General features: G+C 45.0%; 1 protein-coding gene and 1 long non-coding RNA gene across 6 annotated transcripts in view; both read right to left on the bottom strand.

The window, feature by feature from the left end:
* The window catches only part of CTDSPL (CTD small phosphatase like), a 91,288-nt gene extending 68,488 nt beyond the window's left edge, over positions 1–22,800 (bottom strand). The window contains exon 1 of one of the 4 annotated variants that reach the window (XM_068145912.1): positions 22,264–22,800. In XM_068145912.1, coding sequence (XP_068002013.1) covers positions 22,264–22,339 — 76 coding nt within the window. In that variant the 5' untranslated portion in view covers positions 22,340–22,800. The remainder of the gene's footprint in view (positions 1–22,263) is intronic. The other 3 variants (XM_068145913.1, XM_068145914.1, XM_068145915.1) reach the window with 3 other exon arrangements.
* On the bottom strand, positions 359–22,255 carry LOC137444842 (uncharacterized). 2 transcript variants are annotated; one of them, XR_010988284.1, is made up of 4 exons: positions 17,112–22,255; positions 4,445–4,671; positions 4,186–4,283; positions 359–2,247 (listed from the first exon to the last, which is right to left on the bottom strand). It is a non-coding gene; the product is annotated as an uncharacterized lncRNA (long non-coding RNA). The 2 variants fall into 2 exon arrangements; XR_010988283.1 differs by lacking the exon at positions 359–2,247 and having other exon boundaries at positions 2,271–4,283.
* Positions 22,801–24,650: the final 1,850 nt, after the last annotated feature.

Here is a 24,650-nt window from a genome sequence, read left to right as displayed (position 1 = left end):
AAATATGCTGTCAAAGAGTAACTTCTTGCCTCTAAAAGCAAAGGCACTCTTTTTAACTGTTCACCTACCACAGTGCAGTTACTAGAGAGACCTCTACTTATCCACACCAGAGGCATACGCACAGGATACTAAAGAGTGTTCCAAGTCCTGCTGATGAATCATGGAATAGACTCATTGAGGGTGGAAGAGACCTTTGAGATTGCCCCAAAATTAGTGACAAGGATTATTTGGGTACTAGCATTCTGTGTTTTGCAATCTCTGGCAAAGATGGAAAAATAATCCACCTCCATGAGCATGAGTTTTACTGTAAATGCTGCAGTTTGGGCCAAAAGTGCCAAGAAATTGGCTAAGCCACTCCCAGGGATTTTTTTTTCATCTGTGTATTTTTAACTCCTCTTGATTTCTGCCCTGCCTTCTGCTCCCATTTCACTGCATGAGAAGAAAGACTGTATCTGATTGTGCAGCTTAATGATATGTTAATCTTAAAGCAAAACACTGGAGTGAAACACTACTGCTGCCACCAAAACAAACTAACAAACACTCAGAAAATGTGCTATGGAGTGCATCAGAGCTGTATGCCCAAATAACACAAGAAACCAAAGCAGTAATTAACACAAATTGCTTTATTAGAATGAACAGAATATGAGCAACCTGCTATCATGACAGTTTGAAGAAAGGAAGGAGTTGGGCTTTTCATGGACCAGTCAGTGTTATGGCAATTAAAGAGAGGACACTGCAAAAGGTAAAGCTGAAGCTAAAGAAAGGCTCTCTCAGACTGCTGCTGGTAAATACAAAAGCAATTTTGTGCCTTTTTGTTTATTTGAAGACAGGATTCAGAAGGATTACAAAAAATTAGGCAGTTCTTTTACAGGAATACCTAACACTCTATTGTTTTTTCCCCCCCATCTTCTGTACTGAAAATTAATGTTCACAATATTCTGAGAAAATGCTAAGATAATAACAACTCCAAAGGAACAATAATACAGTCCTCCTGAGGCTGTGAGCAGCAGGTTCTATGAAGCACTCAACTCTTTCACCTCTGCAGGTTCTGTTCTCCAAGTGTTACCTAAAACACTCTTATCCTACATGCCCTAGGAAAGTTCAAAATCAGGCAGCAGAGAAAGATTATCTTATACAGAAGAGTTAAGAAAAATAAAACCACAAAGCAGCCCAGCAATAACAGCACCCAAAAAATCCCTGCCAAGTCTCAACAGTTGTTGTCTGTAACCTCAGAAATGTGAGGAAGTTCTTCACCATGAGAGTTGGTGAAGCCCTGGAATGGGTTGTCCAGGGAGGTGGTTGAGGCCTCATCCCTGGAGGTGTTTAAGACCAGGCTGGATGAGGCTCTGGCCAGGCTGATCTAGTGTGGGGTGTCCCTGCCCATGGCAGGGGGGTTGGAACTAGATGATCCTTGTGGTCCCTTCCAACTCTGACTGATACTATGATCTTCTCTCTTGAGAGAAAATGATCTCAATTAAAAAGGGGATGTGGGGGGGGTGTGAGTGTTTGTTTCCACTGACTGCAGCTCAGGCACACAACACATGGGCATAAAAGCACCCATGTCTCTCAGCCTGGTTCTGCCTGTGTCTTCATCCTTATCAAAACACCTTTTCTGGGTGTCACTGGGCACCTTCAAAATGTTCATGGATGAACAGTATGCCCTTACTGCAACACTTGGTAATTCAGGTACAGAGTCTCTGCTTTCCTGAGTGACTTAATGGTTTTGAGGGGGTTGTGACACTTGCTGTGACTTTGTTTAAATTGAGATTTTGTTTATTCTAGGGATTTTAAAAGCTGTGCATGCACAGTGGGGTAAGTGCTTTTCATACTAAACCAAAAAATAGCTTAGATGGGTATATGAGAACGTGACAGAACTGCATAATCTCCAAGTGAGGAACCCCTAGCTACAGTAGCTTCTTGTCTTCAGGAAAAAAACACAGCCGAGGCAGTAGAAAGAACTGGCTGCAAAGCCAGATATAATGGCAGAGAAAGCTCTTTGCAGATTAATATTCAGGTGAACAAAGAACTGCTTGAGGAAGAAGGAAATAATTGGACAAGCAAGCATTTTATTATTCCTTTGTACATTTAGATTGACATGTTAAGCAGATGCAGCTATCTAGGAGGCCGTTACAGAGAAGATGGAGCAAGACGCCGGGAGGTACTCAGGAATAGTGGAAGAGGCAACAGATTCCACTGGCAGAAGGATAACTTCCTCCTAAATATTAGGAATTACGGTGGTCCAACACCCTAGAAGAGAGCCCCAGACAGACTGTGAAATCTCCAATCTTGGAGATACTCAAAACTTGAGTGGAGAAGGCGATGAGCATCCTCAGGCCTGCTTTGAGCAAGGACCTGCAGATGTCCTTTCCAATTCCTGCACAGTGCTGTGAGCCTGGACACCACCTCCCACAAGAACAAAACCCCTGCTGCCTAGAGGTGAAAACCAGGTATTTACATAATGCTTGTGCTCTTGGGTACTTTTATTTAGACACTTACACACAAGTATTTACAACAGCTGGAAATTGGGGTTTGGAACACAAGCCCTACGAGGAGAGACTGAGGGAGCTGGGATTGCTTAGCCTGGAGAGGGAGAGGCTCAGGGGTGACCTTATTGCTCTCTACAACTACCTGAAGGGAGGTTGTAGACAGGCAGAGGTTGGTCTCTTCTCCCAGGCAGCCAATACAGAACACGAGGACACAGTCCACAGTCTCAGGCTGCGCCAGGGGAGGTTTAGGTTGGATGTTAGGAAGAAGTTTAATACAGAGAGAGTGATTGCCCATTGGAATGGGCTGCCTGGGGAGGTGGTGGAGTCACCATCGTTGGAGGTGTTCAGGAGGAGACTTGATGGGGTGCTTGGTGCCATGGGTTAGTTGTTTAGGTGGGTTGGATTGGTTGATGGGTTGGACACGATGATCTTGAAGGTCTCTTCCAACCTGGTTTATTATTATTATTAAATGCCACAAATTGGTTAAAATAAATAATGCTACTTGAAAAAAACTAATAACCCCATTCTCACCCTAATTCCTTTGCCAGTCTTGTAGGAACAGTGTCTTTTCTTTTCAACTCTTGTATGAAGCAGCAAATCAAAGCTGATTATTTTTATCTTGCACAACTATATTGCCAAATAAGAAAAGCAAAAAGGGGCTTCCCTGACATCCAAAATGTGATTTATTTAGTTCTTCAACTGCCATTTGCATCACAGTGAATTCTTTAAACGCTCCCATCTATCTTTTCTCAATTTCTTTGTTAGCTATCTTGTTCTCCTTTTTTTTCAGTCCTCTCTTAGAATAGAATAAACCAGGTTGGAAGAGACCTTTGAGATCATCACATCCAACCCATCATCCAACACCATCTAATCAACTAAACCATGCAACCAAGCACCCTATCAAGTCTCCTCCTGAACACCTCCAGTGATGGTGACTCCAACACCTTCCTGGGCAGCCCATTCCAATGGCCAATCACTCTTTCCTAACATCCAACCTAAACCTCCCCTGGCACAGCTTGAGACTGTGTCCTCTTGTTCTGGTGCTGGTTGCCTGACGAGCCCCTGCCTGTCTACAACCTCCCTCAAGGTAGTTGTAGAGAGCAAGAAGGTCACCCCTGAGTCTCCTCCTCTCCATGCTAAGCAACCCCAGCTCTTAAACTGAGGGGCCCAGAACTTCACACAGTACTCAAGGTGTGGCCTAACCAGTGCAGTGTACAGGGGCAGAATGACCTCCCTGCTCCTGCTGGTTGCCTGTGCACACTGCAGGCTCATGTTCATCCTACCATCAACCAGCACCCCCAGGTCCCTCTCTGCCTGGCCGCTCTTCAGCCACTCTGACCCCAGCCTGTAGCACTGCATGGGGTTGCTGTGGCCAATGTGCAGAACCCGGCACCTGGATGTGTTAAATCTCATGCTGTTGGATTCTGCCCATCTGTCCAGCCTGTCTTTACCCCTCAAACAGCAGCCTACCTTCTTTCTCTAGATCCTTGCTATTCAGGCATCCTCATTCCCTTTAATTACTTCATGGGACACTAATAGTAGAGGGAGAGTAAGCAATACCGTAGCCTGGCCGTGGCAATAAACTAGCAGCTTGGTAATCATTGATCACAGGAAGAAGGCCAAAAGTGTCAGTATCTCACTAATTGTTTAGTGCCTTGTAAATATTTACTCAATTGCAAACTTTCCTCATCAATCTTACCATGCCAAGCTCCAGCTGTGAGCTACATTTTATCCCTAGTATTACAGACCAGGACCATTAAAATCATACCACTTAGCAGAGAATGATTTCATCCAGTCCTGAAAAAAAGGAAACATTTCAGAAGAGTTTCTAGCTGGCTGTAAATTCAACCCTCCCCACCCCAAAATGCACAGCAAGGACCTGCATTAAAATGTCTCCCCTTGGACTAGAGCTTAAGCTCACACAAACAAGTCCTGTACAGATGCCAAGGCACACATACCTGTGGAATGAGGCAAGATTCCAAAATATTACAGCTTTAAGTTCACAAAAGGAGGAAGATGGGTACTAAGCAGACAGAAGCCACCAAGCAAAGTACTGCTCAGTCCCCCAGCCCAGGCATGGCTGCAGAGCTCTGGGGAGGCACCTCAGTAGCTGTCATCTTCCCTCCACTGATTACAGTGACCTAAGCCAAGAGCCAGATCACTGAACATGTAAGTGAAATGAGAGCTGTAAAATAACATAAAGCCTCAGTTATGAAGTGCTATAAACACTGAATTTTGCTCTGAGTAAATTTATGCATCCTTAATAGAAATGCTCAAGAGAAAAGCATAGCAAATCTTCTAATGGGGTGCAGACTTTGGAATGACTTTTTTGTCCTTAATACTACTCTGGACTATCAACAAGCACGAGATGAAGTCAGTCAGAAGCCACCCAAAATACTCATGTGCGTGTAATCTCTCTCCTTCCTTCCACAGCAGCATCCCTTTCCTTTCCATGTATCCAGCGTCAGTGATCATCCCAGACAAACCCCCTTCCCTCTCCATAACTGAGCACTGATTTCCCTTCACTGCTGCAGACTTCAGAAGAGTAGGGAACTCTAAGTTTATGGATGAAAAGTCTTTGTAAGAAATCTGCAAAGGATTACGACCTTGCAAGCATACTTACTTAATTCAGGAAGAGGCAACTCAAGCAGATTTTGTGTTAGTGCTGAAGGGTAGGCATAGAAAAGTGTTGGTGGTACTCACTCAGGAAGCCAGATGACAAAAATCCATCAGAGAAGGAATTAAAAGAGGAGGTATTTGGTCAAATTCAGTTGCAGCTTTTTGCTATGGGAGATGTGTTGACATCCTATAGGAACTGAAAACCGTCAGCAAGGCCCCCGGAATAATGCAGCCTTTCCATAACCCTCTATATTGTTCTCCTGGCTGCGTAACAGACAAGGGGAAGTTTCTCTACAGTGGCAAAACAACAAGCCCCTGCTGATGCTGAAATCAGGTTTGCCTCTATGGAGTAAAGCAACAGGACTTCAGTGACACGAAACTTCCACAAGCTGCAGCTGAAGTTTGTTGGTGAGCAAATGATGCAATTCTTGTCTGCAACAGAGGAAGTGTTTAAATCTCTTCCACTTTCACCAAATTGTCCAACTCTGCCAGGTGTTTTGGCTTTGGAAGCCACAGCACTGATGGCCTTCATCATGCTGGAGCTCCATGTTACCTAATGAAGCTCAGGGAGCAGGGTTTCAAAATCTGAAAGCTCATTTTAACAACCACCTCCAATGCTGCTAAACTTAGAGAAGCAGAACAGCAGCAACAACCGCTGAAAATTTTGCTGCCAAGTTTTCCTTCTTCTCCTCCTCCTCTGAAAAGAAGCTAAAGATAACTGGTGGGACTCTGCAAGTCTGTATCCCTGGTTACACTTCACTGCAATCAAATAGCAGTGCAGCATGTAGAGTGTGTGGAGCTGGTGTCAAAATTGTCACATTAGGATTCTGAACTCCATTCCACCTATCTCTGCACACAGCCAAGCAATGGAGGTCATTGAAACACTGTGTATGTTTCCTTTACTGTTAATGGAGCCTCCAGAAAACAAGGCACAGAATCATAGCATGTTGGGGGGTTGGAAGGAACCTCTGGAGATGATCCAGTCCAACCCTCCAGCTAAAACAGTACCCAGAGCAGTTTGCCCAGGATCGCATCTGGGCAGGTTTGGAATCTCTCCAGAGGAGACTCCACAACCTCTCTGGGCAGCCTGGGTCAGTGCTCTGTCACCCCACAGCAAAAATAGCTTTTCCTTATGGTTAGGTGGAAGCTCTTGTGTTTGTGCCACTTGCCCTGAAGCTGGGCACCTGTGAAGAGTCTGGCCTCACAGTGATGTCATCCTAAGGCAGAGCAATCAACTACATCCTGCCAGTGTCTGTGCTTCCTTCATCAATAATTAAAACAAGCCCACCTTATTTACATGCACACATGACTAAAACACGTTCATTTTTATTGAGTACCAAAGTTAGTTTCACCAAAAGGCAAACCAAAAGCCAAAAATCTCCAAACACATTGAATGAAATGGAAGGTGTCCACTAATTTCTTCAACCAAAAGAAGGAAAATCCTCCTGCTGCTGGAAGGCACAGCAACATTTCCACTTTTCAGGCATGAAAACATGTCCAGCATTGCTAGCAACAGCTTGAGTACTTGACTGAAAAAGTTCTACCAGATATTTAAGTACTGCATTATTTAGTACTCCTCCAAGCAAGGCAAATGACTGTACTTAAAATACAAGTGACAGCAGAAAGCTGCATTCCTAAGAAAATATTGCCAATCTAACAGCACCAGAGATGAGCAGCACACTCCATCTTTCAGCCATGCATCCTCAGCTGAGGGACAACTGAACATCTGCTTCAGCTTTGCTTCAAGAAGGATCAAATTGCTGAAATTGATACCCAGGTGGTGTTTGTGAATAAACACAGCACAAAAATCCAGCCCACAGGGGAGAGAAGTTAGTGATGGGCAGTGGACGCAGGGGCCCTGGAGCATCTCCTGGCACCTCCCTGCTCCATACAGGGCAAGAGTAATTATATGTGGTCCTCCCAGTAATCAAGGAAAGTGGCATAATTTGGCCACTTTGACCAAAAGGCAGGTTTATGTTTTAGAAGCCCATTGGTATTATTTCCTGTGAGTGTCCCAAGGGCTGCATTTAACCTCTGGAAAGGGATATGAATAGACGTGATGTTTTCCAGGGGGAAGGGCTAACGTTAGTGGTCAGTGCCCAAACACTGCCAAATAAGCAACTTCAGATTAAGGATCCAAGTCCTCCATTCAACTAATAGGTTTAATTTTTTTTTTCTAGAAGAATTACAAAGTGACCTCTCTAAGTAAATGCCTGAGGCTCCACTGCACTAGAACACTTGTTGATATTCTCCCTTCTTGCTCAGTACATTTTTACTATTAGTTCATAAAATGGCTGGGGTTGGAAGAAATCTAAAACTTCACCTCCCTGCTATGGAAATTCCACAAGACCAAGTTCAGCAAAGCCCCATGCAACCTGGCCTTCAACACTTCTAGGGAGGAGACAGGCACAACTTCTCCAGGTAACCTGTTCCAGTGCCTCACCACCCCCACAGTATTTCTTCCTTACATCCAATCCAAGTCTACCCTCTTTCAGTTTAAAACTATTACTCCACATCCTACCACTACACTCCTTGATGAAGAGTCCCTCCTCATCTTTCCAGTAAGCCTCCTTTAAGTACTGGAAGATCACTATAAGGTCTCCCTTTAGAGACTACCAGAAGAATCATCTCTTTCTTATGCTGGGCCCCTGGACACAGTAGTCCAGGCGGGGTTTCATCAAAGCAGAGCAGAGGGGCAGAATCACCTTCCTTGATGTACTGTCCATACTTCCTTTGAAGCAGTCCAGAATGCCATTGGCTTTGTGGGCTACCAGTCCACACTCACAGCTCATATTCAGTTTTTTGTTCACTGGTACCCCCAAAGTCCTTATTCTCAGGGCTGCTCCCTGTCCACTCGTGGCCAAACCCCTATTTGTGCTTGATATTGCCCCAACCCAGGTGCAGGACCTTGCACTTGGTTTTATTCAGCTTCATGAGATTTGCATGGGTCCACCTCTCAAGGTCCCTCTGGATGGCATCCAGCCCCTCCATGTGTGGAGGACATCATTTAATATGCAAGACAAGTGTTCAGAGAAGTTAACCCAGGCAGGGCTTGGCAAAGGAAACGCAGGAATGTACAGGTGGTTTGCTACTTTGTAAACTTGAGACTTATTAAAACGTGTCCCTGAATACTTTGTTACAGCACAAGATCATCACACCTCAATAAATGTTTGGTTCCTTTGTAGGACGAAACATACAAAGCAAAACCAACCCTGCTTTCAAAGACATCTGCCGACTGGGCTGGATAGTCATTTGCACAACTGCAACATTTTATCAGCTATGTAACTGAAAATACAGGACACAGATCCCAGATGATCTCAGCTGCCGCACACATATGGTCTTAATTAAAGCAAGAGAGCCTGTTTACTGCTGTGAAATACCTCCTCACAGGCAGCTAGCTGGCTATCACCTCATCAGCTATTAGAAAGGTGAAAACCATGAACCTGTTCTCCAGTCAGAATTATTATCCATTCAAAACGGTGTGGTTATTACCCAAACCAGAAACCTTTCCTGACCTTATTAGCAGGAGAGAAAAAGAAGCCATTTCTCGCTCAGAGGCTATCATCCACAGACCACCTACAGCGGGACTCAAGTAATCATCTCCGCAATAACAAACGGCAGAGCTGTTTAAAAGAGCAGCGTGTACTGGGCTGGCAATTACTTGAGGAGAGTGCAAAAACACCACCATAAGGTTTCCAGTTTCCTCTCCCACCTCGACTCCAAGTGGTAATTTCAGGTGGTCAATAAAAACATTTTATTTCAACCTTGCACCACTAGCAGAGGGCAAAATAAAACCAACAAAGTGTTCTGTAAGTATTAGGTGCGTTGCTGCTGCAAAACAAGGAGTTTTACCAAGGGACCTCTAAAATTGAAGTGAACACCAACACCCTTCCATCCACAGCAACAAGGAGAAGCAAAGCCTAAACTAGGCTGGTGCTAACCTTCCCAGGTTGGATTTAGGACTACCTCAGCATATTCCACAATGAGCCAGCCCAGGGGTGTTTTACTCTTTCTTTAGCACGTATTGAAGGCATCTCCAAAACAAACCCAGGGTAACTTCTGTGTTTTAGCACAAACATGACTCAAACAAAAGCAGATGGGGTGCTGGGTGCCATGGGTTAGTTGTTTAGGTGGGTTGGATTGGTTGATGGGTTGGATGCAATGATCGTGAAGGTCTCTTCCAACCTGGTTTATTATTATTATAGATCCTTGTATACAACACTGCACTTTCTCAAGGGGCTGGAGTGTGTTTTACACAGACTGGGTGCTGGGTTATCGTGCCAAAAAGTCATACTGCTATGTCCTTCTGGTGACCATTACAGGCTCCCCAGAGAGGTTGTGGAGTCTCCTTCTCTGGAGACTTTCAAGGCCTGTCTGGATGTGTTCCTCTGTGACCTGAGCTAGGTTGTACGGCCCTGCTCTGGCAGGGGGGTTGGACTTGATGATCACTTTGGGTCCCTTCCAACTCTGACATCCTGTGATTGCAAGGGTGCCTTCTGAAATTTTCATGATTAGTTTCCTTCACATAACTTATAGCCCTGCTAATATTACTAGGATTTTTTTGTTCCTTAGTTTGCTTGGGTTTTTGGTTTGTTGGTTGCCTTTGGGTGGGTGGGCTTTCCGCCCCCCCTGGTTTTAGAAGATTGGTGAAATGCTTTTGGGGGCATTGGGCGAGGGGAGAATCAGAACCATCTGGTGCAAGAGGCTCTCACAACCCCTGTGGAAACTGTATTTGAACAGAACCACAACAGAACAGGTCAATGCAAGTTTCACACTTCAGGGCTTAATCTAATGTATTACACAGTGCAAAATGAAATGGCATAATTTCATCCTTTCTATCTAGGACATTTCCTGAAAGGATGCTTTGAACAGAAATCAGAAAATGAAACCTCCTTCTGATCTCATTTTCTCTTGAGATGTGGTATTGTTGTTAGCGAGTGCAATTTCTGCATCTAATGGAAACAGAACCTTGACAAAAGATCAGAGAGAACCATGGACTGGTAGCGACCTCTGGATCTAGTCCAACCCCCCTGTTGAAGCAGGGCCACCAGAGCAGGCTGCACAAGGCCGTGTCCAGGAAGGTTTTGAAACTCTCCAGAGAAGAGACTCCACAGCCTCTCTGGGCAGCCTGGACCAGTGCTCTGGGTCCCTGAACGTCAAGAGGTTTTTCCTTATGCTTGGGTGGAACCTTCTGTGTTCCCATTTGTGCCCACTGCACCTTGTCCTATCACTGGGCACCACAGAGAAGAATCAGGCTGGACCTTCTTGACACCTATCCTCTAGATACTGATAAACACCCACAAGATCCACTTTCAATTTGTTCTTCACCAAGCTGAAGAGTCCCAAGTTTCTCAATCTTTCCTCGGAAAGATGCTCCAGTCCCCTCAGCATCTTTGAAGCCTCCACTGGACCCTCTCTCCAGCAGTTCCCTGACTCTCTTCATCTAGACAAACCAGGTCCTTAGGAATCTACTGAAGTTCTTCCCTGCATCTGGGGCAAGTTTTTTTTCCTGAAAGCTCCTTTTTCTCCTTTAATGAACTTACAGTTTTATCACATGAGATAGCAACAGCATTTAGTTATTCTGTTCAGGATGAACAAAGGCATTTTACAGAACCCAGCACTACCAGAACAACCCAGGTAGCAACATTTTCAACACCACTGCTCTCAGAGCAGACTTGCCTGCCAGAACCATGCTGAACAGGCCATTTATTATAATAAAGTATGGCAGTAATAGCTCAAGTAAATACAGGACTGAGATCTGAACAGATTCCTGTTTCAAAGCTGCCAAATTTCATTTCCAGTTTTGTTCAAATTTTTTCTTCTGTAAACAGGAAAAAGGATTAAAAAAAAGTGATGGCAAGTGTAAGAGAACATGACTCAAAGGAAAAATACAACCCAAGCAGGGAATGCTCTTTGCAGTAATACCAGTTAGTGTGTTGATGTCTTGAGCACCCTTTCCAACACAGAGAGCAAGCATTTGCTGGAGTGTTTCAAATTTATTATGGGGCAGGAAAAGAAAGTGTTTGAATTTCAGGGCACAGTTTGCATTAAACAGTTTTCTCATGATAATGTGGAGCCAGAAACATTCAAGCATTCAATCCACTCTGAAATGAAGAAGGGCATTTCTTAGGGTTTGTTAAGGTTTCGGCTTGCATCCCCTATTAAAACTTCATCATTCTCGCTTCCTTGACATCTTTTATCTCAACACAAGAGGGAATCTTCCAGAAAGACAGGGGATTTTGAAATGTGAGGAAAAAAAAGGGAGTCTCACAACCATGTACTCAGGATAAACCCGATTAAACAAATCCACTTAAAATCTCATTCCTTTGTGGATAAGCACAGACCTCTACACAGATGCAAATTGTTTTACAGTTATGTTGTAAACCCCCCCTTCCTTCTGGGACTTTTCAATTTATGTCAATGTGTAATTAGCAAATGAATTGCACTGCAGATTGCATTCACTGCTCTCTTCTTTTTTTCTTCTAATTCCCCAACTAGCATAACCTTCCCCTCCTCCTACTTCCACAATTCTCAAATAATTCAACTTATTAATTCTCAACAAAACCAGCTTCACATCCCAAAAAGTCAGGAGAACTGGCAGGTGGCCACCAAAGGACTTGGTGGAGGGAATCATCTTCCAGCACACAGAACCCATCCCAGGAAAGCTGTTGGCCAGAGTTCAAGGTGAATCTGATATTTGAGATGCTCAGTTGGTCACTGGAAGGTTCTTTCCCCTGCCTTTCCCTAGTGGCCAATGACACACAATTCATACACTGAAGTATCAGCAGTACATTTATAATAGCATTTTTCAGTACCTTCAGAAAACTCATTTTGTTGTAATAAATGCAAATTGCTGCCAGTTAATCCTATTTAGGAATTCCCAGATAAACTGTTTTGGTAACCATACCTTCAAGGATTACAGAGGTGACCTGAACAATGCACGAGCAAACGATTCCTTTTACCCAAATGGGATATTCTGCCTTTAACTCTGAAGCCATTCTGCACTGTGGAAGGAGCCCTGGCACACTCACTTCATTTTAATGGATACTTTTCATGCCCCTCCTCCCTTCAAATACAGTGCAACAGTCACTCAAGCTTTTTAACCAATTGTTACAAAGAAATAAACGTCTTGGCTTTAAGACAGTGATCCAGTGTTAGACACAGGATGACCACCTCAATCTTTATCCCACTCTATCCTGCTCTGGTGAGACACCAGCCTGCAGTACTGTGTCCAGCTCTGGAATGCTCAGAACAAGAATGCCATGAACTTGTTGGGGAAGGTCCAGAGGAGGCCACAAAAATGATCTAAGCACTGGAACACCTCTGCTGTGAAGAAAGGCTGAGAGAGTTGGGGGCGTTGCCATGGGTTAGTTGTTCAGGTGGGTTGGATTGGTCGATGGGTTGGACATGATGATCTTGAAGGTCTCTTCCAACCTGGTTTATTCTATGTAATTCTATGTAATTCACATTCTATGTAATTCACATTCTATGTAATTCTATGTGTTCAGCCTGAAGAAGGCTCTGGGAGACTTTCTGGTGGCTTTTCAGTACTTAAAGGGGGCCTGTAGCAAAGCTGGGGACAGTCATTTTAGCAGGGCCTGCTGCAATGGGACAAAGGGTGATGGGTTTAACCTAAAAGATGGAAGATTTAGATTAGATATAAGGAAAGGTGGCAAAACACTGTGACAGGTTGACTGGAGGGGTGGTAGATGCCCCATCCCTAGAACCAGGCTGGATGGGGAGGTAGTGGAGTCACCATCATTGGAGGTGTTCAGGAGGAGACTTGATGGGGTGCTTGGTGCCCTGGTTTAGTTGTTTAGGTGGGTTGAATTGGTTGATAGGTTGGACACGATGATCTTGAAGGTCTCTTCCAACCTGGTTTATTCTATTCTATTAGTAATCTGATTTAGTTGAAGATGTTGCTGTTCACTGCAGGGAAGTTGGACTAGATGAATTTTAAAGATCCCTTCCAACCCCAAACATTCTATGATCTTTCTAGATTTTAATTAGGGAGTTAAGAAACACAGAGAGAGCAGCCCTCCTCTTGGCCTCTAAAATACAAGCTTAAACTGTTTTCCCCGAAAGACTTCACACTGCATTCATCAAATTATTAAAGTTTGCAAGAAGTCACATAAGCCTTTGCTGAGTTTTGGTTGGGGCTTTTTTTATTTTGTCAAGGTTTAGTGAAGGTTGATTTAGGTCCTTGATATTCTTGAAAGTTCCTCTCTCTGTGGTAAATACAAGAGCTTTCACAGTGTGCTTGGCTGAAGGGACTACAAATTACTACTATCTTCTAGGAATGTGTCACTATTGACCACTCCCTTTGCAGAATACTTCTACCTGAACTATCATTAGGGGAGGAAAAAAAAAAAACACCACAGCTTCACAGTTCAAGCAAATCTTAGACTGCAGAACAACTTCAAAGTCTATGCCCACCACTTCAAATGTTCCCAAAGCTTTCAGCTACTTAGATCCCCAAGTAACCACACGCATGTGCATTCATAGGTAACCAACACAAGAATGTAAATATTCAGGCATGTCCATACAAAACAGCTTTTGTGGACCAAAAAAATCCCAGCACTGCATGCAAACTGTGCAAAGAATGCTTGGAATAACTTGTTGAAATACAGGTCTTTATAAAACCCCTGTTTTATTAGCACTGCTTCAAAAACACATGCCTGGATTTATCTATATATGTCCACTGTAAAAACATCTGTTGTGGCAGAGTTATCTTATCCATGAAGATGGAACTGATCCATCTCCCGGTTCAAGAGAGACAGGGAACTACTGGACAGAGTCCAGTGGTGGCTACAAAGATGAAGATTTGGTGACTGGAGCAGCACTCTTACAAGGAGAGGCTGATAGACCTGGGGCTGGCTAGCCTGGAGAAGATTGAGATGGCATCTTATCAGTGCTTACCAATAACTGAAGGGCAAGTGTCAAAAGGATGGGGCCAGACACTTTTCGATGGTGCCCAGTGACAGCACAGGGGACAACAGGCACAGGAAGTTCTACCTAAACATAAGGAATAACTTCTGTCCTTCAAGTGTGCCAGAGCACTTGCAACAGGCTGCCTAGAGTGATTGTGGAGTCTCTTTTCTGGAGAGATTCAAAACCTGACTGAATGTGATCCTGGGCAACCTGATCTGGGTGACCCTGCTTTAGCAGGGGAGTCGGACTAGATAATCTCCAGAGGTCCCTTCCAACCTCCACCATTCTGTGACTTGCTGAGGCTAGGAGTTCATCACAACAGGCTGCAGACATTGCTCTTTCTTCCTGCCTCTGACTCTCAAAGGCCAGGAGAGGAGGGCTATACATCAAGACGACATTCAAATCTTGCAAGTCATCAAATCAACAAGAAAGTTTACATTTTCTGCTGCTGATTACAGCAGAGAAGAAAACAGCAGGGTTAGTTCTACTGCTAATTCCACTGGGAATCGTGCAGGACAACTCAGGAAGCAAGAGAGCTATGGGAATAAGGGAGAGCACAGCAGCAAATAAAATTCAATGCATGACTTTCTACCAAGAAAATAAAGAGGTCCTGCAACAGCAGCAGAAAACAGCTGGGAGAACTGGCTGACCAGTTACTTTTAAGAGATGACCTGACTTCAAACAAAACCACTGATACATAAACTGTAACTTTGGGTTGATGTTCATGAAATGTTTGTTGCCTATAAAACTGCCCCACATTTTTATACATGTTTTTAGAAGTAGGTTCTGACAGATCAGGCATCCTTCATCTGGGGTTGCTCTTCTTTACAAAGTCTGTCCTGCAGAATCTTATTAGTCCCTGTCTGTCAGGCTTCAAAGACACTAATAAACATTCAGAAGAGAATAATAGTTCCTTCTTGCAGAAATAAATAAGGGAGGGAAAGCTCATTTAGGAAACACCAGCATCCTAGAAGCCAAGGCTCCCATATATTTATTCAGATTTAAGTCTCAATCAATTTTCAAGAGAATAGAATTCCAGTTCCTAATACAGCCAATCACTTCTAATAATGGAGTCTTCTCTTCTTACAAATCACACTTTATTATCTTGTACAAAGAAAGATGTGGCACTTCCATGCAAGTGATCATTTGGATAACCCACTGAGTAAAACCTACAGACTTTCCTGTAGGTCCAACACCACAGAGAACTTTCTCTGCTCTGCTGTCTGAAGCTGGCATTTTTACCACTAACATCCTAGTTGCTGGCACTGAAAGGACTGGATTGTACAGCACTCACTTTGATTTCTGTTGCTGTTTGTTTTACTGGAAACATTCTAGAAATATAAAAAAGGCCAAAATTATACCACAGGAGATCACATGGAACGTATTTTTACTTTGATCTATTTAGATGCTACCTATGCCTTCTGTATTTGTCACACCTATATCCTTTTTATGTCTTAACCTCTCCAAGTAAAAATAAAGCAAGCTCCCATTAAACTCCACCAAAAGCAGAACTCATAGAAGATTAACATTTCCAACATGGAAACTCTTTAAAATGTCTGTGGATCCATTAAAGCACAAAAAGCATCTTTCCTCTGCGCCTGCCTGCAGCCCCTTATAAAAAGCTCTGGAAGTTCAGCAAAGCATTTAAAGCCACTGGTATCATATCATCCTGTTTGAGCCTCCTGGCCAAGAAGATGAGCACTGAAAATACAGCTTATGTCAACATCATTCCATAGAATAGACACATGAAGGCTTCTGAGATGCTGCAGAGCATTTTTGAGAGATTTTCCAGCCAGGAATCAGTAGGTGTGCAATCATTACTAGCAATCCAGAGGTGGTCTTCAAACATTCAAGTAGGCTTGCTCATTAACTCTATCAGCCATCCTCCTATTAGAGCTTGGAATATCCCTGCCCCTTTCTGGATACACTTATGAACTGGGATATGGGAACACACATAACCACTAAAGGACAAGGACCCAGCGACTTCGTCATGAGGCTACTTACTGACCAGGAGTGGTACAAGGATGGATGAGGTCAGAGCATGTTGGAAGCCTCTACAGACACTAAACCTTTTCCCTGTCCCACTATCAGTCCCCTTATGGGCTCAGTAGCCCACAAGGGCCAGGACTTCATTCCCTCTGTCCCTCAGATAGGCCCACACTGCTCTGTCTCGCCAATGGGCTGGAATATTTGGACAGCATTCTTCTCCTTCCTGCCCAACTTCTCTCACAGCAAGGTATATTCCCCAGACAGGGAGAAGGAATAAAAGTCAGAGAATGGAAATCACAGAATGGTTTGGGCTGGAAGAGACAATAAATGTCATCTCATTCCAACTCCCCTGTCATGGGCAGGGGCACCTTCCAATAGACCAGGATGTTCAATGCTCCATCCAGCCTGGCCTTGAACACTTCCAGTGATGAGGGATACACCACTTCTCTGGGCAACCTGTTGCCATGTCTCACTACCCTCACAGCAAAGAATTTCTTCCTAGTGTCTAATCTAAATCTAACCCCCATTAAGTACTGAAAGGGTACTGTAAGGATGAGCCACATCCTCCCCTACTGATCCACACTGAGTAAAAACCTAAGGAAGAATGTAGAGAGGCTTAGATCCATCTTTACTTTTCCTGTTAGTGGAGAGAAACATTTCAAATAGAATTCAAATTAATCCACCCAAAGTTCTCCACTGAGTAATAGACAAATTCACTCCCCAAGCTAACATTTCTATATCCAAATTTGCCTCAAACTCTGTTTTTAATGGAAAACATAATACTGAGCACCAACCACGGCAGCCATTGCCAGCAAGTCCCCCCAGCTCAAAATCCAGAAGAAAACAAAGATGCACTTGCTTACAGAGGGACTATTTAAGGTTTGAGAGACACAAAAGTTGCAGGCTAGAACTGAAGTGCAATCATTTTCATGTTTGAACAATGACTTTTGCGAGATAGTAAGAGTCACACATTAAGTGCTCCGTGACAGGAAAAAAAATAAGCTTCCACTGTTAAACCTATCCACCAGGTAAACAGGAATGCCTTTCACCACCAGTGACCAAGGAAGTGAGGTTCATTTCTCTTACCTTTCACTCTCTCAGCACTTTGGTTTCGTATCACTTTAAAGTGCCAAGCAGGGACCCGTTATCCAGAGGCTTATTTGTAACGCTCAGCTTAAATTCCAAAAGCCGAAGCGTAGCATCGATCACGCCGCGTTTTACTGATTATGTCAGGAAATGCTATTTGCATTTCTGAATGCTGAATTGACAAAAATGTAGGTCAACTTCGGGTTTTACGGGCATGCTCAACTTCTGAACACTTCAGCTAAAAGCGCTGCACTGAAAAGAAGTAAGGATTTGAGACGACACGCAGCACGAAGAAACAAGAACACCGCAGCTCCCAGACACAGGCTGAATTATCAGATATGCATGCAAATTATCATTCACTTCACTGCCAGTACACTTCAGCCTGTTAACTGCCACCCTAAATCAAATTTTGGGTTACTACAGGTCGCCACAGTCTCCCTGGAACATAAAACCTACTGTATAGCCACTCTGGTTTCGTATAACAGCTATGTCATTAGTTAATGATTTAAAATTTGACCCTCCGCGAGCAATTCACATTCCGCCGTAGCGCTGGAGTGGGCTCCACAGCTATGTTCTTTTGAAAAATGGGGTTTGAAAGCTAAAATTCTGAAGCCAAGATGATAAAAATTTGTTGAGCCAATGTCTCAGGAGCATTAACACATCTTCAGCTGAGTACTCTGAATCCTGGTGACGTAATGGCAACAAAAAGAACATTCAGAGCATCGCCTGTTTTCAAAATGCTTATTATTGGAGACACAAAGACATTTATTTTGGCTTTCAGTCCGAGATCTGAAGAAACTGTTGATTTAAATGATAATGAAAACTGGTCTCATGGCTGGTTTTTTTTTTCCCCCAATTTTAATTGAAAGACAGCAAGGTAAAAAGTTGGCCTGTCTGTGGAAACATCCTTGGGGAATTACAGTGGCCATTAAAAAAAAAAAAAGATAATTAATGGCTTAGGTTCCACCATGAATCCTTCCAATAATTTATTGCAGAAGAATATATACTTCTGTAGGGACTCTAAAACATTCAGTTGTTCTAAATAAAAGAAAACAGATGCTCAGCTAGTAGACTAATTTTATAGGAGTCATGAAAGATGAAGATAGAAAGCACACCACCAAACCCTGAAGTATCCTGGTACCTGGAGGAGGACTGGACGATTGTTACGCCACTACTCAACTTGGTACATGGAAACAGCCAAGAATTTGCATCACTTAACAAGGAGGAAATTAAAACATGTAGGTAAAAAAGGGAAATTCACTTCTTTGGACTGAATGCCTATTACCCAGCTGTGCTCACGCTCCCTGCATTACCTTTAGTGCAAAGAATTGTCAGTACTGCAGAGTTTTCTATAGATTCAACTGTGTAGATTTCACATTACAGACCATTGGTTCAACTAATTCATAAACACTAAAACTTTCCTTATAACATAAACAGTTAACTGTAACACTTGATTATCTGGAGAGTCAGATTTCCCAGTTTCTCTCTTTGTAGCTTTTATTCATGTTTTTCTTGGTTGCTCACATTTATTGCTGATGTAGCAAACCCCTTCTCACATACTTAAGTCTCCATTTTAATTTCAAGTTACTACTCCTGGTAACGTTTCCAATTTCCAGAAGAGCCAAATGGCCACAACATGCAATACTTCTGTGAAGAACTACTATTTTCATCACTTAAAAAAAACAAAAAACACTAACAGGGACTTACACTCTCCAGGAATTCAATGCTCAAAATATTTTTCAGCACCTACGTATCACTTCCAGCGGGGAGAATGCGGAGTTCCTACTTCCCAGAACCAATGTAACAACAAAGATAGGGACCAAATCCCTCCAGCAGCACGAACACCACAGCCATTTCAGAACAAACATTACAATAACAATAATAAACCCATGATTGTAGCAACTTTCCATGCTCAGCTTTTGGTTTGACAGACAACTAAATACAGTGCACCACCATGTGGCAACATGTTAGGCAATGGCTCACGTACTAAGATCTGGGTTTCCTCCCCCCCCCCCTTCAAATGTTTCACTATATGTCAAAAATAAATGTTAACATTTCCCTCTTAGCATTAATAAGCTCCTCTTCAACAAGCTGTCAGAGCTTATCTCAAAAGCTAATTTTTAATACATCTGGATTAGCAATACTCAGGCATTTTTATTTCTGAAGCACAATATTTACCTAAAAACAACTGCCCCGTGACCAGGAAACAGCTCTGATCCTTGCCAATCGTGCTGCCTTGTACAAGAGAAATTAGGCACAAGCATGTGCTACACAAATGCCTTTTGACACAGAAACACACTACCAAAAAAAAGGCACCACTGGCTGATTAAAAGCTTCCCAAAAAATCTTGGAAAAAAAATAATAAAGCAAAAACTTGAAGGTACCTCCATGCATTATTTAACAGTTGCTCAGCTACTGTAAAGCTGCCTCTCTGCAGCTGAACAAGAAAAAAATACATATTTTTTTTTCCCCACAAGAAACACCCACAGAAGGTCCCCAAAACCCTATGAAACCCTGACTACCAAAGCCACTGCATGCCACTTAACACCCTGGAATGTATTTCTTCATCCAAAGGCAAAACTGGGAGGAAAAAGCAGGTTTTCATTAGGCTGGACAGCCTTTGCTCAGACAGACAGTGCTGCTGTAATAATTCACAGTACCACCAAATTTCAAAGGCCAGGCACAGGTGATTCTTCTATTCATTAAATAAAGAGTTAATTAATTATGTCTTAATATATTTATTAGCCCTTTTGTACCAACACATTCAGTTCAGGCTGAATAAGCAGTGAAGACTCACGTCAAACATCAGTCTCCCATTAAGACCCTCTCTGTATTCATCCTCTCTGCTTTGGGCTCCCTCACAGCTCCCCAGAGCAAAAGGCTTTGCTCAAACTGTTAAGAAATGTAACAGAAAATGGGGTGACGTGATACGGAGCCACACAGGGCAGGCAGGCAGCACAACGGGTTTTCACAAGCTCTGTACCTCCAGCAGTGGGAAAACCGGTACTGGGAGAGGCAGGAGCCAGCAGCTCTCTCCTTCCAGAGCCCAGGACAGACAGACCTGCAATTCTCTCTCTGCAAAAGTTGCTGTGGCGTGATTTGAGTCTCACCACAGAGCACACAGTCAATCCAAAGCATGCACTTTAACCACATTAAATATATATATGTATGAAAAAGAGAATTAATCCACCTCCTCTACTAAGATCACGTTGAAGTTACCTCTTGTCTCAAACTCCAACTCTCCTCCTTCCGCTCTTCCCCCAACCCACCGTCAACAGGCAGCCAGTAAAGCCCCTGCTATGCAATTAAGCCCATGGTGATTTTCTGCCAAAGACAAACCACCAGCAAGAACAGAAAGCACATTATGCAAGTTGCTGCATAGTTATGCAAGTTATATGCATATTTTCGCTAGCGTAGCGAGCTGTACTGAGGACTCTGAAGACACTTGTTTGATGTGGAGGGTTACTCTCCTTCTGAGCTGTCCATTTTCTTCCACTTGTCCCAACTGGCTTTTTTACAGTAGAATTTCAAGCAGCTGTTAATAATATTGACAAAGTTCCTTCCACTACATACAATGAAGCAGGCCATTAAGACCACCACAATATCTGAGCGCTGTATCAGCTCTAGACCAGGTCTCAGGAGACATCATAGGCAGAGCACCACCACCTCGCTTTCTGTAGATCCCCCAGGATCAACATTGCCAAAATGGAGGGAAACACCAAAAATCTTGGGACAAACAAGGCCTCACGCTGTCAGTGCCACTTCACAAGCAGTGTGAACTGAAGTTACATGGGCACTCCTACACTGAACAAGCAAACAAAATAATTTGTGTTCAAACATCCCCCAACCTGATGGCTTCTGGCTTTTCTAATCTGCCTCCATACTTCTTCTGCAGTCAGCCTTGCTGAGAGGAGAAGACAGAGTTCATGTACAGCCTTTCGCTTCAGAGGGAGCAACTTCAACATTACAGGATCCCTCACTATTTACAAGATGAGCCACACACAAATGGAAGCTTTCTGGTTACTAAAGGCATCAATTTTAAGGAGGGATGAATGATTCTATCAATTTTAGGGAGGGATGAATGATTCTACCAGTTTTAGAAGACCACTTGGAGGTCTATTACCCTGCCGACTATGGAACACCACACCACACTCTACTTCTAATCTCTGTTCCTTTTCCCCTTTCTACCCTTTTGACTGTAACAAAGCATAAGCCTGACATCCAAATAACTTCCAAAACCTGTGAGCAAGCACATGCAACTCCCCCAAACTCCAACCCTCCCGCTTACCCATACCTTACTCATGGCCACCTGCAAGGACACAACCACTTAAGAGCTCAAAACCCCCCTGGGCTTCCGAAAGGAAGGAAGGTTAAGGGCAACCGGCAACATCTCGACTTTTGAAGAGTTCTTTTGGCCAGGCTGGATTCATCTTATTTTGGAGTAAAACACAACCCCAGCGTGATGGCTTACGCAAGCAGCAACTATTTATCTGCAGAGTAAATAGAGCCTGCTTTTAAAAGCAGCCCATGCTTCCTTCCAAGGCACACAAGTACCCTCCGACAACAAACCTGAGAGCAAACAGATTCTTAAACGTGAGGCAGGGAGAATTGCAGGAAAGCAAAGAGGAATCAGGAAATCTTTTTTTTTTCTGGGTGGTTTTTTTTCCTCCATCAAAAAAAAAAAAATGGAGGGAAAAATTGTAAAATCTTTACAGCCGAGATTTCAAAACCTTCCAAGGCATCCAGCGCCGGTATTCGTTCCCTGAAGCAGGGCACTAACTGCACAGCGACGACCTTACAAAGTTACATTGCAGACCCTCAAGGAACAAGAGTATTTAAATAACCGATTACACTCAGTATTTAAAGACTGTAACAACTTCCCGGCTCTACCCAACAAGCAGTTTCAGAGACTTGATACAAACATTTTGCATCCCACCAGAAGCAACCTCAAACGCCACAAGACCTTCTCTATTCCCAACAGCCCGGAGAGAGGATTACAGGGTCGCTGAAGAATGTAAATTGCTACTACGTGCATTTTTTTAAGCGGGGATTTCCAGAAAAAAAACACACAAAAACTACAAAACAACAAAAAACAAACAACAAAACAACCAAACGATAAACCAAAACGTGGGGCAAAAAGAAGGTAGCTCACCTTTATCCTGAGTGCAGGACAGGATCTCCTCCTCTTTGGGGTTAGTCACCTGGGTGATAATGGACGGGTTGTCCATGGAAACAGAATGAGATTCCACCTGGCTACTTCCCTCCCAGAGGCAGGCGTGTGTGCGGGGGGATGTGTTTGTTTGTTTGTTTAAAAATCAATATGCAGATTTGGGTTTAAAAAAAACAAAACAAAACAAAAAAACCCAAACCCCCAACTCCTTCAGGAGCGAAGCCAAGCTGGGGGGGGAGGGGGGGGGAAAAGGGGGGAAGGGGAGGGAAAGGGGGAGCACCGCGCACAGGGGCCCCTCCGGTAGCGTTGCCACCGCCGCCTTCTCCAGCCACCAATTGTCCACGGAGGAGGAGGGGGGGGGGAAGGGGGGGTGAAAGCAAATCAACCCCCCCTTGAAAAAACAGCAACAACTAATTAATCCAATTCACCCTTCCGGGAAGCTTCTCCACAACACTCCCCACGAGCCCCCACCGCAGCCGCCACCGCCTCCCGAGGCGGGGGAAGTGCCCCCGGCCCTCCGCGCCGCGCCTCCCCCCGCGGCGAGCCCCCGCCTCACGCCGCCCCCCGCATCCACCTGAGCCGCCCCGCGGGGCCTCCCCCGAGCGCGTCCCCCGACACAGCCCCTACTCCCTACATACCCCACCCCCCCGCCGCCGCCGCCCTCCACCTCCTCCGCGCTTATCTCATCCCCGTACCCCCCTTCCCCAGCCCCCCTCACACCTCCGCCCCGGCCCTCCCTCCCCCCCACCCCCCTTCCCGCGGGCAGCGCTGCGGGCTCGGCGGAGCGACGCCGGGCCGCCCCCTCCTCCCTCTCCTCCTCCTCCTCTTCCCTCTCCTCCCCCCTTTCGCGGGTCACGGGCCGCCGCCGTGCGCGGCCGAGGTAGGCAGCGCGGTGCAAGGGAAGGAAAGGAGGGGAAAGGGGCCGAGCCGAGTCGCGCTGCGCCACAGCCCGCCGCCACCACCGCCGCTGCCGTCGTTCGCTGCCGCCGCGCTCGCAGCCTGTCAGCCGTCCCGGCGCGGCCCGCGCCCCGCCCCGATCCGCCCCCGCGCCGCGGGACGCTCCAACATGGAGGTGGGAGTGGGGCAGCGCCCGGGCCCCGCTGAGCGGTAAACAAGGGGGCGGGGCTACAACGGTGGGGGCGAGGCTACTGCGAGGGGGCGGGGCGGAGATTATCGGCGGGACTACGGCGGGGGAGGAGCCACCTATGATTGGGTAGGAAGGGCCTCGCCCTCCGCCGCTAGCAGGGGGCGTGTTCCGAGGCGGGCCACGGGGGCCCTGGGAGCCGGGAGGCCTTGGGCAGGCGGGAAAAGCTTTTGGGCGCCATTTCTAGCCTCAGGCATGTCCCGCCTCAGTGCAGTGCTGAGCGGGGGCTGGTTTCCTCTTTGGAATGGGTGTAAATCGATTGAGGAGGAGATGTGGAGAGTGGAATACTTTTTACTTTTACAGGTGGCTGTGAAGTGTTTTTCAGAGGCGTGTGTGTAACCAAAAGATCTCAAGGGCAGGCTTGGCAGCATCTCGCAGAGAAAATGCCTTTTTTTTTCACACCACCCCCCCCCCCCCCCCCCCCGCCCCTTTTCTCTGGGATGCCTTAAAAGGTGTCTGACTCTCCAGGAATTCTCAATGCTGCTGTTTGCTGGTGCATCAAGTGACAGACTGCAGTGTCCGTGCCCTGCCTGTCTTCCCTTCCTTGACTACCTGCCCATAGCCATGATCTTAGAATAGAATAGAATTAACCAGGTTGGAAGAGACCTTCGAGATCATCGAGTCCAACCTATCACCCAACACCATCTAATCACCTAAACCATGGCACCAAGCACCCCATCCAGTCTCTTCCTAAACACCTCCAGTGATGGTGACTCCACCACCTCCCTGGAAATCTTAGAGGTGATGGTGAGGAAGGTTGGTGGAGGAACACCCACACCCTCTGGAATATTGGCTCTTTTGTGGGGCTGCCATCAGTGGAAAATCAAGAGAAAAACCTTTAAGAAAGCATGGTCATCTATTTAGTTAAGGAATTACAACCTCCTTTCTTTCCTAGAAAAAGACATAAATATTCCTGATGTATACACAAGCCTCAATCACAACCTTGCTGCAAAGAGGGGTGATAGTTGTTTCAATTCCATTCATTAATTGAGGAAAAATCCTTTTGTAGCTGGCATAGACCCAGGAAATACTTTTATTGATGCTGCTTAAAACTTCTCTTTTGGGGGCCTTAAAGAAAGCCATTGCCTCTGTGTAGAGAGGGACCTGGGGGTGCTGGTTGATGGTAGGATGAACATGAGCCTGCAATGTGCCCAGGCAGCCAGGAAGGCCAATGGCATCCTGGCCTGCATTAAGAACAGTGTGGCCAGCAGGAGCAGGGAGGTCA

Source organism: Melanerpes formicivorus, unplaced genomic scaffold (assembly GCF_026170545.1).
Source record: "Melanerpes formicivorus ecotype bairdi unplaced genomic scaffold, bMelFor1.0.p_v2 SCAF_13, whole genome shotgun sequence".
Classification (NCBI taxonomy): Eukaryota; Metazoa; Chordata; class Aves; order Piciformes; family Picidae; genus Melanerpes; species Melanerpes formicivorus.
This window is presented reverse-complemented; position numbering and strand designations above follow the sequence as displayed.